Source organism: Solea solea, chromosome 16 (genome assembly GCF_958295425.1).
Source record: "Solea solea chromosome 16, fSolSol10.1, whole genome shotgun sequence".
NCBI lineage: Eukaryota > Metazoa > Chordata > Actinopteri > Pleuronectiformes > Soleidae > Solea > Solea solea.
The window spans coordinates 20,502,709-20,522,200 of record NC_081149.1 but is presented as its reverse complement, the minus strand read 5'-3'; the positions used below and the strand labels follow the sequence as shown (position 1 = coordinate 20,522,200).

The 19,492-nt window shown below is 43.9% G+C and overlaps 1 protein-coding gene across 1 annotated transcript; it reads left to right on the top strand.

The window, feature by feature from the left end:
* Window positions 1-290: 290 nt before the first annotated feature.
* Window positions 291-16,501, top strand: fscn1a (fascin actin-bundling protein 1a). The gene is made up of 5 exons (XM_058653301.1): window positions 291-1,348; window positions 10,728-10,884; window positions 12,698-12,819; window positions 13,583-13,750; window positions 14,126-16,501. Exons 1-5 carry the CDS (start codon window positions 508-510, stop codon window positions 14,332-14,334), a joined length of 1,497 nt encoding a protein of 498 aa, XP_058509284.1. The 5' UTR covers window positions 291-507; the 3' UTR covers window positions 14,335-16,501.
* The last annotated feature ends 2,991 nt before the right edge of the window (window positions 16,502-19,492 follow it).

Sequence of the window (19,492 nt, the reverse complement as noted above, 5' to 3'; positions counted from 1 at the left end):
ATCTTATTCATAATGTTTCCTATTTAGATAGTGTTTTAGTTTGTTTTTCGCTTTGTACATCATTTGAGTATACTTTTATTGTGACTGAGTTAGTTGTTTCTGTAGAATCATTCTAGGGCAGAGGTTGGATTCGTGTTATTCCTCCATGTTTCCTCACAGACACAGAAGTCTCTCTCTGTCTCTGACACAGTTTCAAAATGTGGGAAACAAAAGTCCACATTTGTGTCCATGAGAGGGGGCGTGGCCTGCGGCGTCTCGTCACTGATGATGGTTATATAGGCTGCAGCTGTGGCGGCGGGCTCGCGCTGCTGAGACAGGCAGAGGCTGCGCGCGCTCACAGACACACACACACACTCCCCAAACAAAGAGAAGCACGCGAGGCAGCAGCGCAGCATCCCACCCTTCAGCCGCGAGCTTGGTCTCTATCAGAACCGTACCCCCCCATCCCGAACAAAAAAAAACCTCCTCTCATTCAGAACCGGTCCGGACCGACGCTCACAGACCACCATGACAACTAACGGCGCCACCAACGGAACCAGCGACATGCTGCAGATCCAGTTCGGTCTCATCAACTGCGGGAACAAATACCTCACTGCCGAGACGTTCGGCTTCAAAATCAACGCGTGCGCCACGAGCATGAAGAAGAAGCAGATCTGGACTCTGGAGCAGAGCGGCGACGACTCCAGCGGGAACGTCTTCTACCTCAAGTCACATCTGGGCCGCTACATCGCCGCGGACAAGGACGGGAACGTCACCGGAGACAGTGAGAATCCAGGCCCGGAGTGCCGGTTCGTCATCACCGCCCACGATGACGGCCGCTGGTCCCTGCAGTCCGAGCAGCACGGTCGCTACCTGGGCGGCACCGAGGACCGAATCATCTGCTTCGCGCAGACAGCGTCTGTGGCGGAGAAATGGAGCGTGCACATCGCCATGCATCCTCAGGTTAACATCTTCAGCCTGACGCGCAAGCGCTACGCACACCTGAGCTCCAAGGTGGACGAGATCGCCATCGACCGGGACGTCCCGTGGGGGGTGGACTCCATGATCACGCTGGTGTTCCGCGAGCAGCGCTACCACCTGCAGACCTCCGACAACCGCTTCCTGAGGAACGATGGCGCGCTGGTCGCCACCACGGACAAGACCACGGGCTACACGCTGGAATTCCGCTCCGGTAAGGTGGCCTTCAGGGACTGTGGCGGCCGGTACCTGGCGCCCTCCGGACCCTCCGGGACCATGAAGTCCGGCAAGAGCGCGCGCGTGGGCAAGGATGAGCTGTTCGTGCTGGAGCAGAGTCACCCACAGGTCGTGCTCACCGCTGCCAACGAGAGGAACGTCTCCACCCGGCAAGGTGGGTGTGGTGGTCCGGTGAGAGTGTGTAGCAGAGCTGGTGTTCATCTGGGTCACTGTGTGAGAGAATGAATGAATGAATGAGTGAATGATCTTCTGGTATGGGAAGGGTTAACGTGATGGAATGTCAGACTGCATCCCCCTGCAAACACACACACAAAGGTTTTGGCAGGTATTCTTCTCAGGACATACCATTCTATATTAACCATAAGCAGTCAATGTCTACAGTAACTCTAACCCTGCCCTCACCTTAACCACAGAAATCAGCTTCAATGGGGCCAGGTTTAGGTCCCCATGAGGACTACTGGTCCTGACAATGTCAGTGTTTGAATAGGTACCAAAAACAAATTTTTGCACACCTTCTTGTGAGGACAGTGCAATGACTTGAACGTCTGATAATCTGAACCCTAATCAGTTCAGGCTTAACCTAACCACAAATGAAATATCACTTCTAAATCCAAGTCTCAGAAATGAGGTTCTGCCTCATTAAGACCAGGTTTATGTCCCCATGAGTACTACTGGTCCTGATGAGGTCAATGTTTATACCAGAAATGGTCTTGAATAGGTACCAGAAACAGTCACACACACATTTTCACACACCTTCACCTAAGCACAATTCAAATCTTGCTTCTAAACAAGCATAGTCTCCGAAATGAGGTTCTGCCTCATTAGGACCAGGTTTGGGATAACTACTGGTCCTGACAAGGTGTCTGTGTCTCATAAAAGGTCTTATATATGTAACAAAAACATGCATACCCACACACTGGACACACAGTAGAAGTGATGATGACCTACATATCTCCAAACAATAGGGTTCCCACATGCATTCATGTGTGTTCTGTGCAGAGCTGAACACCAAGTTGTCCCAATTAAAAAAAATAATATCATTAGGAAATCCTAAAGCCTGCAGTTCAATGGTTCATGGGGATGAGTTTTCATCCTTGCAATAGAGTATAGATTTAACATTTGTTGATGGTTCGTGTTGCGCTCTCATCAAATGTTCAGATTATATCACAGTAAATAAATACGGAGTGGAAGTTTGACCCAATTAGATGTTTCTCACCCAAATGTCCAGGCCTAATTCATGGTATTCAAAGAAAATGAGTCATTTATACAGATCATTGATGTGAAGAGTGGAACAAAGAAGCACACAGACATCTTCAGCCATGTTCACACTCAAACAGAACAGAACAGAACACAGGCCCATGTGCATGTGTGCTATTCAAAGGCCTGAAACATGGACAGGGACTGATGTGTCACCAGGCCTCATGTTTGCAGGAGAGGAACGACAAACACACACTTTAGCAACGTCCAAATCCTAAATAATCCTTTCATCCGCATGTTTTTGTCGGAGCAGATGTGTTACTTGTGCACTGTGAGCGAACGCACCACGATTTTTCACCACCAGCAGAAGCTGAATCATCTAAATTTGCACTCACACAATGCTGATGTCACTGCAAACCCCCCCAAAAACCCTCCTGCAGCTGTATATATAATCATCGTGAAGAGCACAGCGGGAGCGGAGAGTCTTTTTTTTACAGCTTCACTTTTCACTCTGATTTGTTTTTTTCCTCATGACGTTGACACTCAGACAAGGGTTGTTTTGTGCATGCACCTGGATGGCACCACAGTCATAACCAACCTCAACACTCGAGCATTGTTTTGTGCTCTTTGTTTTTGTCAGATTTGATCAGTGTGTGTATGTGTGTGTGAGCTAATTCTGTCCATGTGTGCCTGATCTTCAGCTGTTACAAGTCTGTCCTCCGCCTTCTTCCTTCCTCTTTAATTTTTCCATCTCTTCTTCTTTGCCATCGTCCCCTTTCTCCTCCTGTCATTGTTCTTTTCACCTTCTTTTTTTTTTATTTATTCCACATGTCTTCTCCTGTCGCCACCATCCTCCTCCGTCTCCTCACCCCTCCCCCACTCCACCTCCCCTGCAGCTCCAGCCTTTAGGCCTATAACTGCTGTGCCTGAGGTCAGTGGCTCATGCCCAGCAGTTCAAGTTGAAGGGAAATCTTTTGTCTGTAAAAGGCAGTAAATTTACCCAGAGAGAGGTTTTAATTAGAGTTTGAATTCACAGAGAATCATGAGTCATCTTCAAAAAAAACCTGTTGACTCGGCACAAAACAGTCATCAGTGTGATTTGGGCTGAGACGAGGAAAATGCCAGCTAACGCTTAGAGACCGTGCCACTGTGTTGTCTGTAATGAATGGTAAGAATATAATAATTCATGCTTTTAAATCTATATTTAGTCTCTGGTCAGGAGGAGGAAGAGAATTCTGTGTGTGGTTTTGTGGCTTTTGCTTCTTCTTTTCACAAAGTATGATCATTATATTTTACTCTCTGTCTCTGTGTTTGTTCTGTTGTCACATTTGTTTGTGTCACAAGGATATTTATCTATTTTTCTCAGTTTGACGTTAACTCTTTTCCCTCTTTTTTTTTCGACTCAGTGCTTAAGTCCCAGACACAAAATGGAGGCCGGTTTTAATGATGATGCTAGAACTTTTTAGATGTTTAGATGATGTCCTTTCCAAATGGAGCACAGCAACATCCTGCTTGCACATGCTAAATATTAACGGCATGCATTTCTGACCAAATATATTAATATATATAATTATAGTTCACATGTATTGACACAAATAACAATGACAGACTTCAGATCAAACTGTAGCATAACGGTAATGTTTGATTTAAGTGGATTAATAAATTAAAATGACCTAAATTATCAATCCAAATAAAGTTACTTTATTGGGCTTTGTGAGCACAGGGCATCTTATATTTATCAATTACAAATATACAAATGATATTTTTAAAGAGTCCAAGGCCGGGATTCCATAATGGTACAGTACAGTTTGGAATGGTAAAAGGTCAGGCTTGTGTTTTAAATGAAAACAGTACCTTCACTTCGTAGACCAGTGTCCGCTGTGCCTGGCGGCCGTGTCAACGGGATGCGTGATGTTGATGGTTGATCGTGCCCTGACAACAAACGACACTGAATGAGACGCAACAGACAACAAAGGAGGCCGTCCAGCAGCTTTGTTTTTTAATGCTCGGTTTGTGGCCGTTTGTCTCAACAAGGCGTCAAACTTAGTATGAGATTAGAGTGCGGACATTGAAGAAACGCCGGTTTCTAGGGAGCGGTGCTTTTGTGTCGCCTAATCAGCTGACTGTCGTGGGCCCAACAAAAAACATGTACCGGACCAAAGCGTTCCGCTTGGTGGAAACACACCATTACTCTACAGGTCCAATTTATTTCTAAAGCACATTTTAAAAAAACACATTGTTGACCAAAGATGTGTCGTAATGTTTGTGTGTGTGCACGTGCACCAGAGTGACAAAAAGGAAGGGAAGAGAAGCACTTGAGTGAATCAAACCATTAGAGAACTGATATGGATCCATGGTGAACAGTGTTTATATTGTGGTAGTGGCTGCAAAAGGAAATTGTATAAAAAAAAAACCAACCTAAAACGAATGCTGGTCAGTTGACGTAAGCTGAGGAGGCGGTCACTAATTACATTCATGCTGCTCAGGAATGGGGACCAATGCTTCCTCAAACCACCTCCAAATGTGGTTTGTGTGATTAGATCTGTCGAAGGGTTCTAGAGGCTTTGCGGCCGTGCAGACCTGTACTTGGCGTGATCTGGATGTAATTGGATCCAGGTCAGATACCCTGGTCTGAACAGGGTATTGGGAGTCCCCAACTTAACCAACTCTCCAAATCTGCATGACTTTGGATTGTGGGAGGAAGCAGAACTCATTCAGTCGACACAACGAGAACCTCCTTGTTGTGAGGCAGTAGGTGTTTACCACTTTGTTGGCAGCAGAACAGTACGTTGCAGCTTGTTAACTGTTGCACATGCCTGTTACAGCAGAGGAGCCAGTTAATTGGTCTAAGGTACTAATGCTGAAATCAGGTCAGTGCATAATTTTAATTAGTGCAGCACTCACGTTATAAACATTTGAGATACTGAGGTCAGTTGCTCATCTGATGCCTTGCTTAAGGGACACTCATGCAGGGTGGATGTTCTCATGGGTCATAGTCCTCCCTGCTTCGTCTGCCACCCTGCAGATCAGATCTGTCCATAATGAGGAGGAGGTCTGAAGACCACGTTCAACCCCGCCAACAACCGGATCATTGTGATGCGGATTAAATGTTGAGTGGAATTAAACTGTCTCCAGATGTTAACCAACAGCTGCGTTTGTCCCCTCTCTGCGGCAACTTTTCACCCGACAGACCTGAGCCAATTATACACGAGACGCACAACTGTGACCTTGGCTGGTGTGTGTTAATCCCTGCAGGGTGAAGGGTGATGGTTCGCTCCGTGCACAACCCACTCGCCCTGTAAAGACTGGGCGAAAAAAAAGGGACACTGTGAATGTATTCATCCTTGGTGGTGTCAGAGTGTGCATGCTGTGGCATTAATGTGTTTATAGACCTTCAGTATGTTTGTGTGTTTTCACTGGGTCTTTGTGTGTGTGTGTGTGTGTGTGTGTGTGTGTGTGTGTGTGTGTGTGTGTGTGTTTTGGTCGTATGCCAGTGGCGCTGCCTCATGTCAGCTGCAGAGCACCACGCAGTCTCTTCTCCTTAATGTCAGCTTCTTTATTATAGGTTAGCCTTCGGCTGTGTGTCATCCCGCTCAGCTCTGGGTGTGTCTCTACATTAATGTACTCTAACTCCCCAGTTGATTTTTAGCAACGCATTGGACGCAGAACTGTTTGGGACAGCACACTGTAACTTATGTCATTTTTGCATTTGTTGGATGAGCTGTTAATGGTGTGTATGTATCTTCTAGTTTGCTCACACTGTATGAGCAGCTGCGTTCCAGTCAGCTCAGTGTGTAGGTTGGCTGGCCCGTGTTTGTGTGCAAGTGTGTTTGGATCAGAACAAAGGCCGATGATGTGGCTCCCTGTTTGTGCCCCAGCTGGTCGCCTCCTCGCTCAGGACTGCTGAACAATAGGGGGACACACACAAACAAACATGCGCACACAATGGCACTCGATACAATTGCGTGCGTTCACAACAGGCCCCGGGTGCGGGCTCATAGTAACCGAGGACCACAATCTGTGCCGGGCCGTCATCAGACTGAATGTGGTGGGCGGGGTGGACTGAAAGATGGAGGGGTTTGCTTTCAAGAGCAAGAGTGTGTGAGTTTGTTGGGCACTGTTGCATTGGGTGGGGTTTGGAAGGATCCTGCGTGTGTGGTCACTTGTTTTAATGTGGTGCAAGCTGAAGAGGGCCACGGACTCCTCAGTCAGAACGTTTACATGCATGGTTTAATCAAGGCCGTAGTCTGACTAAGACAGGCAATCGGACAACTCGCAGAGTCCGAGTTCTGGTGCATGTTGACCTTTACGTCGCAGAAAAACAAACTGTGCACGGTGAGATGTTAATGCGACACGAAAAAGATGGTTTTTAGGGTAAGGCATTTAGTTGTGATGGTTAGGTTAAAGACCAATGTCTATGAGTGGCCACACAAAGAATGCAAAACCAGCATGTGTGTGTTTCATAGCAAATCATAACCTCTACAAAATTGCAAACTGTGGATTTACACTTAGTTTTCCTATAGATTTAACCTCATGTGTTTTATAAATGGTGAGGTTTAGATGAATTGGTTAGCAGGTTGTTGTTTTCTACGTTCGGTAAAAGCAAAGCTAAATGTTTCCTCCGTTTCCAGTCTTTGTGCTAAGCTAAGCTAACTGACAGCTGGCTCGATAACTCGATATATATTCCCCAGAGTAAAATACTCCTTTTAAATAAAAAGAATTAAACCAAATCAAATGTCTGTCGTCATCTCTGGTTGGCTTTTACCGTCACCAGGGTTGAATGATGTTAAGGGTGTCTCATTTTGGATTCCTGCATTTGAAATTTACATTATAAAATCTGTATTTTGTAATGTAATGCAAGTGTGTGCACTCTTTTGTACACAGAATGCTTAAAATAAAGAGATACTGCTTAGTTTGTGCTGTGTATTTGTTAAGTTCTTAGATTAATGAACTTCATACAAGGCCATGCTGGGTCCTTAACGGAGTTGGAATGAGCTCATTTCTGCTGCTGGAGTCTGAAATCACTCTGTAAATGCCTGGTGGGCAGAGCGAGGCCTCCAGCAGCAGCAGATGGTCACTCTGCCTCTGTACAGCCACTGAAATAAATGGGACTCCATGTGCTACTGTGTGTGTGTTTTAAGCAGGAAACGGGGATTAGTGAACAGTCCAGTGATGTGACTGATGGTCGTGCAGGCAGAGTTTGAGGAGAATCTCTTCTCCTCTAATATGTTCTCTCCCTGTAAACCCTCGTGGAACTCCTAACTGCCAAACTTATATTTCATTTTCTTTGACCCACCCCTTTCTCACCATGTGGATCCCATTATGGTCAGTTATATTTGCCTTCTCAATCATCCGTGTGTGTGTGTGTGTGTGTGTGTGTGTGTGTGTGTGTGTGTGTGTGTGTGTGTGTGTGTGTGTGTGTGTGTGTGTGTGCCCCTCCACATATTTCTGCAGAAAATCGATCTGTCCGCTGAGGCCTGAGCTCTGAAGTTGACTCTAGAAGGTGCTTGACACAGAGAGAGAGAGAAGAGAGAAAATGTGTGCGTTTCTTTTTGTCAGACACAAAATGAGAACAGTAAATCTCCAGTGAGCAGCTCCTCGTGTAATAATGACTTGAATCTTTAGCGTTGTACCCAATTCCCGCTGGTTAAAAGACTCGTTTAATCTCGGGTTTATGTGTGTTTTCAGCAGTAGGAATGTGTTTAATGTAGCGTTCACTTCGGGGTCAAATGACTCCACGACGCATGTGGGTTTTTAGACCTAAGACATTTCTTCTTCATGTGCTCGATTTTTGCCAGAAATGCACCAATCATTCATTTTCTGGCTGTTTAATGTTAATGTTTGTAATAATCCTTGTGTTTTTTTTAATTTGGCAGTGAACAATTATTTCATCAATCAGATCATCTGAACAACTGATTTTAAAAGAGACTGAAGTAGGACTGAAACAATTACTCCATTACAAAATGAATCAACTATTTTTGATAGGGTTAGGGATTTTTTGAATTCTCAGCTTCTTAAAAGAGAATATTTTCTGGTTGCTTTGCTCCATATAACAAAGAAATCATAAAAACTGAATCATTTTGGTTTGTGGACAAAACAAGACATTTGAGACCAAATGATTACTCTGATTCATCGATTGTCAACTATTTTGATTATTTTTCATTATTAAAACAAGATTAGACTGATAGTTTTGGCTTCTTAAATGTGAATATTTTCTGGTTTCTTTGCTCCATAAAACAAAGAAATCATTAAAACTCAATCATTTTGGTTTGTGGACAAAACGAGACATTGGAGAACATCATTTCCAAGTTTGAAAAACACAGATCAACATTTTATGGACCAAAAATAATCTACTATAAAAAGATGCAGTTGGGTTATAGTTAGTATATATGAAACTAAATGTTACTATTGTAAACCATATTGTCATCATGCTGCACTTTAACCTAAAAGTTAAAACAATAAAACAGGCCGACATCACCACCCTCTCCTGCCTAATAACTTCCACACAGAGTTGTTTTTATAGATATAATTTTACATCATTACGTGAATTAAATCTCCACGGCTACTCTACGTCTACAACCACACCGAGCCTAAAGTAACTGCTTCCACGTTTGAAAAACAAGATGATTCTCTTTTTATTGCTAACAGCATTTTAGGGCAGATTTTCCCCTCTAATGTGTTCAGCGTGACCAGAGGAGCCATTTCTGACGAGAAACATGGGAAAAATGAGATGGAGGAGAGGGGGAGGCGGTGTCGTACATGAAAAGGCAGACGGATGGGGAGCACATGAGTGTATCTGTTTGTTTTCTCAAACAAATCGTTCTTTCTTTCTGTCTGGTTTTCTCTCTCCCTCTCTTTTTCTCTTGCTTTGCACACATTTACACAGTGCTGCTCTCACACACACACAGAGTTCATCTCTTTCTGTCCAGCCTTCAGGCTATATGTCCGTCCATGCCATGACTTCATGATATACAATAGCTGGTATTGTGCGGCATAAAGTGTATTTGTGTGTTCATGTGGGAGTGGTACACTGGAGTGTTTGTGTGTGTGTGTTCATCCTGTAGTTGACACATGTTTGTTTACCTCTTTGTTGCTCTTAAGAGCCTAAGTGGAGTTGATGTGATTTTAATGAGGTCTGGTGTTGACTACACGCACGCACGCACACACGCACGCACGCATGTTCATATACACACGCACATTCAAGCCTCTGGACTACAAATTGACACCAGTCGACCGTAATGTTGTGGTTGATTGTTTTAGGGTTCCAGGTAATCATTAAATAACTAAAACTAGCTCATTAATGGTAATTAAATGTCATTTAATTGTTTACAATGATCTTCATGAAGTTAATAGCAGGGGTGGGTCAAAAATATCAATTTGTTGATATATCGTCGTCCTTCCTCGTGCAATACGATAACCGATCCGCCGAGGCAAATATTGATATTTTAATTAACAAATTTCACTCACCAGGTGTAGCTACTTGATGTCTCCTCGCGGTGGCACTGCTCAAATGTATGAGGGGAAACTTGGGTGGAAGTTACCTGGGGGAAAAGAAAGCTACATTAAGAGATGCTCCATCCACGTTCACTACATAGACTTTATGCACTTTGTTCTCTATGTTGTGAATGAATAGAGAAATCCTGCATTTTTAACTTTTCACAGACGTTTTTGTTTCCTTCACTTGGACAGATATCGTTATGTATCGCTATGTGAGACTATCACAGAATCATTGTATCGTGATGTTATTCTCCTGTGATTCCCACCCCTAACATTTAACCTTCACTGTAGTGCACTATACAGTTTTGAGTCAAGGTTCAGTTCAGTATTAGCAAACCATCACTAGTCACTAAAGAACAGCTCAGAGGAAAAGTATTTACTGCTGCATGTTTATGACAGTGACCAAACATGAACCACCACCCTCTAACTATTCTTATTTTATAAATCAGAAATTGTTGTGGACTGATTTCGATGATAAATGTTCTGAATGGTTGTCGCAAGTGAATCTTTTGCTCTGCGCTTTTCTTTTCTCTCCTCTCCATTGTATTGGGACAATCCACCATGACGACTAATCCTGTGAACTATAGTGGAGTCTGGTCTGCACTGACAGATGTGTGTGCGTGTGTGTGTGTGTGTGTGTGTGAGAAATCCTTCACTAATCCAAACTGTCTGATGTTGCTCTTTTAGTCTGATGTTAATCACAGGATGTGTGGGTGTTACATGTAGTTAAAAACAACATTGCGTGCTTGTGTGTGTGTGTGTGTGTTTCTTTCTATATTGGTCTTCCTTGGATATTTGTAGCCTTCACTGCTTTTCCCTCATTGTCTGACTCCACCCAGGTATGGACCTGTCGGCCAATCAGGACGAGGAAGGTGACCAGGAAGTCTTCCAGGTGGAGATTTGTCGCGAAAACAGGAAGTGTGCGTTTCGGACTGCCGCCGGGAAGTACTGGACCCTCACTGCTAACGGTGGCCTGCAGTGCACCGCCTCCACCAAGTAAGAATCACACACACGTTATCATGACCGCTGCTCGATCTGTTGCTTTAAAATTCATCCACATCTGCTCCAATCCGTCTGTTCTGTCGTCGTAGCTGCGTCATGATTTAGGAGATGAAGGGAGAGTGATCTTGTGTCATTAGCGGCATGTTTATGTGAAACCTTAACCCGTAGGCTGTCATTTACTTGCTATGGTCCTGTCCAGCCTGAGTGCTGGCTGTTAACCCCCCTGACCCTTTTGACATTTGACCTCGTGGCTTCTGGATGATGATGAGGCCCCTGACGGATTCAGACATAAAAGCTCATAGAAACTGCTACTGTCACCCTTGAGTTATAAACGGATGCTTTTTGCTTTTCTTTTTAGATTAAAAATAGTTTAAAAACCTCAGTTTTAAGCACAAATATGAGTATGGTAATTGAAAGAATCTGCAGATGTAGAACTAAAAAGCAGGATCATATGGACATGAGTGAAAGAGAGACAGAAATGCTGGTACACTCAAATATTTCATGGCCTTGTACTGTATTAATTAATTTAAGTATTGAAAGCATCCTCTCTGTCCTTCCATGCCTCTCACTAGACAAAGAAAACTGTGTTACTGTGAGAGTTTTTGTTAAAACAGGCAACTTTTGGGTGGAAAATAAAATCAAGTATTTTCAGATTCTCAGCTATTTCTATCTGAGCGGTTGGTAAAACACGTGTCCTTGGTTACTCGAAGGCCGACAACTGTCCTCTTCTTCAGATAAGATGATAAGATAGTCGTGTTACTGCAGATCGCTCTGCAAGAGCGTCCCAGAATTCTCCCCAACACATTTTTTTGAGCCGAGCCTGGGTTCACTCCACGCAGATTAGACCACAGAAATGTCATTTTCTTCACACCACGGAGTCCTCCTGTGGTTTTAGGAAAACATTTTTGGAAAATGTTGCAAAGCAATGTTGAGTTTGGATCAAGGAAGGTTTAAAGCTACAGTGGAATATAAAACTGGACTCTGAGAGGATGCATTCTTGATGCATTTCTTTTAAACGTAGAACCGTATACTAAAGGAGACGTGTTGCTTTTCTACAATCTTCAGCAAAATTTAAAATACTCATGTAGGGAGAAGTGGGATGAGGGAAATGGGAATTAATTGTAGTTCCATAAACACCAGACATGCTTTAATTTAGTTCAAAGTTGTGGACAAATTGCACTATCATCTACAATATTGAAGACGTGTCACTCCTCTGCATTATACACTATATACTTCATTTACGCAACTTTCTCAATAAGGCTTGGAAAAGTAATTCTCTTCTTCTCTCCTTTAACTGCCCTGTTTGAGGAGTTTGAGGAGAGAAGAGAGAGCAATAATTATGGAACCCAGGCCAATCTTTTCTTGATATTATTAGCTATTAAACTGATATAACTCTATGGAAATCAGAAAAAAACACTCACATTTGATGTGTGGTTGAAGGAGTTGGTCACTGCGTTACACCTGGAAAACATAAAGATGCACAGTGTCAAATCCAGAGGATGAAAATATGAAAATAGCATCTCGTTTGGAGCTTGATTGAAACATTTCACGTCCATTAATTGTATTGTATTGTGATTTCTTTCTCTTGTGTGCACTTATTGGTGTTTTACTCTCGAGTTACCCAACAATTACTTAAGCTCTGGATAAACCAGTCTCAGGTTTTGTCGTCTTCTGGACTAAAGGGGTCCTAAATGTGAATACATGTTCACACCCGACACCTACACACACAAGGGTGCGACCGGACACCTGGGTCGTGTAAACGTAATAATCCTCCGCGCCTCTCACGCCTTTCGCTTTCTCTCTGCAGGTCGGCTAATTGCTACTTCGACATTGAGTGGCGTGGGAAGAGGCTGACTCTCCGGGCAGCTAATGGGAAATACGTTGCCGCCAAGAAAAACGGCCAGCTAGCAGCCACCATCGACTCTGCAGGTGACGGTGATTTGTCGATGCAGCAATTAAGACCCTGACCTGCAGCAGAGGGATTAATATTTCAGCAGCGACCAGGGCAAATACCTGTACAGTGAGACGGTTAAATCACGGCTGCTCTCGTTTCTGGGCTTCAGCTGCTTCAGCTCCTCTGGGGACGCAGTCATTTTTGATTTATTTTTTAAGACCACACCAATAAAACCACATCAGAAAAGTCATTAATCTAATTAATGTGTGCCAGAAATCTTTAGAAGAACACAAACAGAAAAGAAACCATATTCCAACTGTCGTGGCCGTGACTATGGACTATTGACATATTATCAACACTTGTGTAAGTGTTACATAAGTGTTGTTAAAGTCTGTTTTGCTGCTGAAGCCTTAATTTGAACAGATATTGAGTGTTGGAGCAACACCCAGACATCAAGTCAGCAAACAGATCATAGGATGCTCCACTTTTAATGGATTAAAGCTGAAGCCTTTTTGTGCTGCAGTTTCTAATCAGAGGCTGTTGGCAGCCACAGCGCAGACATTTCTGGCCTAAGTTGCTTTGCACACACTTTTTAAATGAGATGCATGAAAACTCAGCAGTCTGTGCTCAAAGTCGTGAGCCGCAGCCAAGGCAAAAGTTGCTTTTGGAGAACAGACACACACAACCAAATTCTTGTGTAATTAAGCGTATTAGCAAGGTTCAATGAAGTCAACTCAGTGAACTTACTTACTTACAGAGGCTCCGATGCTAATGTTGCGTCCTTTTGTCTGCTTCCAGGTGAGACGGAGGAGTTTGTCATGAAGCTGATTAACCGCCCAATCATCGTGCTGCGCGGGGAGCATGGCTTCATCGGCTGCAGGAAGGTGACGGGGACGCTGGACTCCAACCGCTCCTCCTACGACTACTTCACTCTGGAGTTCAGAGACGGAGCTTACAGCCTGCAAGGTGAGTCCGCGTCCACGTCCAGGTCTCAGTCCAGGTTCAGGCTGCTGAAGGACTCACACAGAGTTTGCAAAGAGAGAGAGAGAGAACGTAGATTGTGAAAGGATTTGGAGGAAGCTGCTGCAGGCTTACATGGGATTATTCTTTATAGGATTCTCATTATGGATTTACTGAATGTGACAAAAAGAGGGATTTTGCTCAGATGAAGTCACGGTCTGTGCATTATGTATTTAAACAAAAGCAAATTTAAGCCAAACCTTTTGTTCTCTGCCGCTTTGTCACACCCATCCCCCCCTCATCTTTTTTGACACACAATGCCTCCATCACACTCTCTGTAATCTGTCCTCCTCTCCTTTTTCCCCCCTCGTGTTCCCGCAGACTCCACGGGTAAATACTGGATGGTCGGCAACGAGCAGTCGGTGGTGAGCAGCAGCGACACGCCCGTCGACTTCCTCTTCGAGTTCTGCGACTACAACAAGCTGGCCGTGCGCCACGCCAGCGACGGCAAGTACCTCCGTGGCGACCACGCTGGCGTGCTGAAGGCAAACGCCGATGAGCTGGAGACCGCCACACTCTGGGAGTACTGAGGAATGGGAGGGGGGGGAACCACCGGTTGCTCATTGCTGCAATGCTGATGAATGAATAAATGAATGAAAGTGTGGCTACGCAGCACGACAGTACTACCCATCCATTCATCTACCTATCCACCACCCTCCATTCCCCATATAATCTCCTTTACTTATGACTTTATTTGTTGATGAACTGCACAGAGAACAGGAAGGACGGAAGAAGGAAGGAGAAGCCTCTCTCTCTCTCGCGACTCCCTTTCCTTCTTTTTCGTCCTTCCTTCCTCCCGTATCCCAGCTCTGCTCCGCAGTGCCGACCTTCATCTGTTGCCATAGTTACCGAGGGGTTGTGCACTTTTTCTGCTCCGATCTGGTTTTTGCTGCTCGACCTGTCACTCACTCCCACCTTCGCCTTACGATTGGGCCGTCCCTCTCCCAGAGCGGAGTTAACCCCGTGTGTGTTTACCTGTGTACGTGTGTGTGTGTGTGTGTGTGTGTGTGTGAGAGCGGCCCTGTGGTGGCTGTATTTATGGCGTCTGACCTGGTCTGGTAGAACAATTTCTCCTTGATCTTATCTCCCAAACATGACTCACCCCCAGGATTAAATGTGCTCCAGCTGCTCCCTGTCAGCTGGACATGAATGAGACAGAAGGTGAGTGAGTTTTGGCTCATGTGGATTCTGTGCTTCTACCAGACCAGAGCAGACATATGATTGTTCTCATCAGCAGGATTTCTTTTCTCAGTGTGATGACTGTCATGATATAACTGGAGATATCAGCACGATGTACCTGAACAGGTTTAATCCCCACAACTCTTCATCTCAACTGTAACATATTGAAAATGTAAACCAGTTTTCTGTTTCTGTGTTGTTCTCTAGCTCTTTGGTTTGCAGGGATTTTTGATTTCCTGAACCGAAACAGGATGTAGGAAGTTAAAAACTCTTGTCCTCCTTTCTCTTTCCGCCACGAGCAAAAACCTATTGTCCCAAGAACAGTGTAAAGAAAATGATTTAAAAAAAGAATAATAATAGTGCAGTCACTTATGTTTGCACTCATGTCTAACTGGAAAAAAAACATAACACTTGCTGATGCACAGATTGATCAATTTCTTCTATGTCCAAGGCACAGACATTATCATGGGTAGGAGTACAGTAGGTAGCCATAGCAACTGGAAAGAAATTATTTATAGACCTCTTTTTCTGTGAGCTGCTTCTTTTTCAATCCCTCAATCCAAACCCAAACCTCAGCCTTCATCTAATTCAAGCCTTTGATACTGGATTAACAAGCTGTCATCTCACGCACATCCAACACAACTGGAACTTGGTGCTACGTCTCACTGTTACCGTCACCGTCCTATTGAGCATCTCGCACGCTGTCTGGTGTTTTCTGCCGCGTCTCGGCCCACTCACTCCCTCCACGTCCCTGACATGAAACCAAAAGAGCCGTGAGAGTGCCCATGAAAAAACGAATTATACTCTAACTCTGCTTGTTTTCTTTTGGTTTTAATTTCTGTTTGAATTTAGACGGCATATATGACCAAATTTGATTTGTTTTTGTTCTATGTTTTAGAGCGAATGTGTCGTCTATTAAACTGTAGCACATTACACCCATGGGTCCTGCCCTCTTTGATCCTCTAGCCTTTGTCAGCCCGCTTTCTCCTTACAGTGATTATCGTCTCATTTTTATACAACACATTAAACACATGGCCCCAGATTATCGGGCTCTTGTATCATCTCAATCCTCACAAAACATTCCTTCTGAGGTGGGAAAAGTCAGTCGTCTTCGGTGTAGCGGCTCGAAACTAATCAAATGTTTCTTTCTCAAAGTTATGGCCGTTTTTTTTTTTGCATGAAGGGCTGAGAATGTCGAGCAAATAAAAGGACTGGTTATCCTCGGAGAAATGAGCGTCTCCAAGGTAACCAAGACCAAGGCTTAGACAAACGGATGTGGAAGGGTAAACATGTGGTAATGACTGTGCCTTACTCTTGAGTTTTTGGGCAGTAGTTTGAGAAAAAAAAAAAAAGATGGGAAAAAAAGAATTAATGTCCACATCTTTGCTTTGTATAACTGGAACTTCCTTTTGTATTATTATTATTTTGTATAATTTTTCAACTTTGTGGATTAATCTCTCTCGTGCCATTGGTTCACCTGAAATCCAACGACCAATAAAACTGGGATTTGGAATGCGATGCGTCTCTGTCATTATTTCCTGTTCACTTCATCCCTGAAAGTTCAGATGTGATGTTTTGTTCAAGCTTCGAGCCACAGTTTTCCTCCTATACATTTATCTTTTTCCACATACCTCCTATATGCACAATGTTAATACAAATCATGAGGTTTTTCTTTAATTTTCTGATGTGCTAAAACACATAATGAAGTGTATTTCCTCAACTTTGCCTCTCATCGATGCTCAGCCTGTTAAACTCTAAAATGGATCCTTGGCTTCAGGTAAACAAAGAGCAGGCGCCTCATCTCCTATGGAAAAGCAACATTCTGTGCGTCCTTGACATTTAAGAACTTCAGCAGACCAAATAAAAAGTCAGCAGACTTCAGTTTGAACAGGCTGACATTCAAAGGGTCAGGGTCTTGAAAGCCTCTGTATATTTGAATGTGTCTGTTCCTTTAACCCCACGTCGCAGCTTCCTTGTCCTCTTCATTTTCTCACATAATCACAGCGCTTCAAACCTAATCTGCTGCCAGTTTTCTGACCACAGCAGCTCCATGTGCTGTCCCACTTACACACACACACAGACAGACACACACTTTTCCTGTCTTATGAATGGAGCCTTTGTATTCAAACATTTATTCTTGTGCAGAGAAAGTGCAACCCCCCTCCTCTCCAAAGATTCACACACACACACACACACACACATATGAACATGATTCAGGGCAGTAATGTAATGATGGAGCCTCCAGAGCAGGTCTCTAATCCACTTCCCCGTCAGGCTTGCAGGTCTCAGAGGAACACCCAACACGGCAAAACAAACACACACCACTCTTCTATCTAATCTCCTTCCCTCTGCTGCCTCATTGCCCCCCCCCTTCCCTCCTTCTCCCTCTTTCTCCATATTACCCCATCGATCCCTCTTTACCCTCGTACACTTTCAGCATGTTCCACATCCACATTTCCCTCCCCTCCCTTTTTCCTCCTCCCTCTCTACTGAATGATTTTTCTGAAAAAAGATGAGTCACTCAAAATATGACCCAGATCCCAGAAATGAGTGCAGTGGTTTATGGGTAAAAATGTCAGACTGCAGACAGAGCCAGTGGCTTTTTTTTCCATCCCTTTTTTTTTTTTTTTTTTTTGCAGAACAATTGAGCGAACAGAGAGAGAGAGGGAGTATAGTGGAGGGCAGGGTTAAAAGAGGGAGGAGAGCCTGTGTGCAAAATGGCTGCCATTTTCACCCACAGACCTACTGCCTCGTTACTATGGAAACCCCAGCTGCTACAAATGGGGAGAGGTCTGTGAGGAGTGAGGAGGCGAGTGAGAGTGTGCAGCATCGTCAGGGCCAGGAATGTCAAAACGCTTGTGCAAAGCTCATGTGTGTGTGGTTTGGGGGGGTAATGATCCTTAGGGAGCAGCAGGAGCAGCAGTGGGAGGAGGAGGTGAAGGAGGGGGACGTCTGCCTTTGATCAGAAAAGGGCTCATGATTGAGGAAACAGTGGAGGGCCTAACTATGTTGAGCTGCTCCTGCTCTGCAGAAGATATATTGTGTGTGTGTGTGTGTGTGTGTCTTTCATCTGACCGCCTTTCCATCAGCTCTCCTCAAATCTACGTCCACCGGTGTTTTTCCATCTCTCACATGTCCAGGCAGCCAGTCACTGGGTCACTGGGTCACACGGTAATCTCTTTAGGGGATGTGATGAAGCAAACACGAGTCTGTGCAGGGATGGAAAGCAGTCGACTCACTCTGACGGATCAGCCATACTGTAGGAGACAGAGAATGTTTGGGCATGACGTTACATCAACGCTGGACAATAAATAGCACCATAATAACATGTTTGTGCATGAATCGCCATTTATATATGTTAAAAATGGGCCTGGAGTCATGTCAGCAGCTCTGTGAAGCTGTACTTTATGTATATAGCAACACAACGGTAAGATTAAATACGATAACTTTTACCTCACTATGAAAGTCTTACAAATAGAAAAAAAGCCATTTCTAAAGCAACTTTAAACTCATTCATAAACCCTCCTAAATGCTACACACTGGACCTTTAACAAGCTGCCTGAGGACATCACATGGACCTCAACTGTGCTGCCTTTTAAACGAGAGCTGTTCTCAAAGTCCAAATGAAAAGGATCTTCTTCCACACCAGTGTTTTGGCTCCATATCTCTGTCCACACATCCATACATACACTGAACAAAAATATGAACACACTTTTGTTTTTGCTCCCATTTTCCATGGGCTGAACTCAAACATCTGAAACATTTTCTATATACACAAAATCACCATTTCTCTCAAACGTTGTTCACAAACCTGTCTAAATCTGTGTTATTGAGCACTTCTGGTTTGCCGAGATAATCCATCCCACCTCACAGGTGTGACATATTAAGATGCTGATTAGACAGCAGTGCCTTAAACTGGCCACTCTGAAATGTTCACTTTCATCACACAGTTTTCCACCATGTTTACACTCACATACATGTATTTCAACGTCAACCAACTGTATTCTTGATTTATTATTACTTATACATAAGCACACTACGATTACTTCATCTCAAAACTACAAATATCAACCTTATATTGAAACTAAAAAAAAAGACAGCGTGTCACAGAAGTCCAAAAGATTCAAGATGATAAAAACGTTAACGTGACAGGTTTGAAACGTCATTTAAAACATGTAACAAGCAGCTGAAGTACTGAGTGGCACACGCCTAAAAGCACACACTTATTAATGATACACACATTCATTAAGGACCTTCATAAATGATAACAAACACAAACAACGCTGGTGGAGGAAGAGCAGAGAGAAGTGTCTGGGGAGCAAATGCTGCCAGACACAGACAGTCCCTGAGGACACACACAGACACACAACACACACGCACACCTGTTTTTTTATAGCGTAGTGAGGACACATCATAGACATAATGCATTCCCTAACCCCTTACCTCAAAAGGAATACTTCACTAGACACTTGGTCCTGTTAGCTTAACTGTTAGCAAAGATGGCGGACA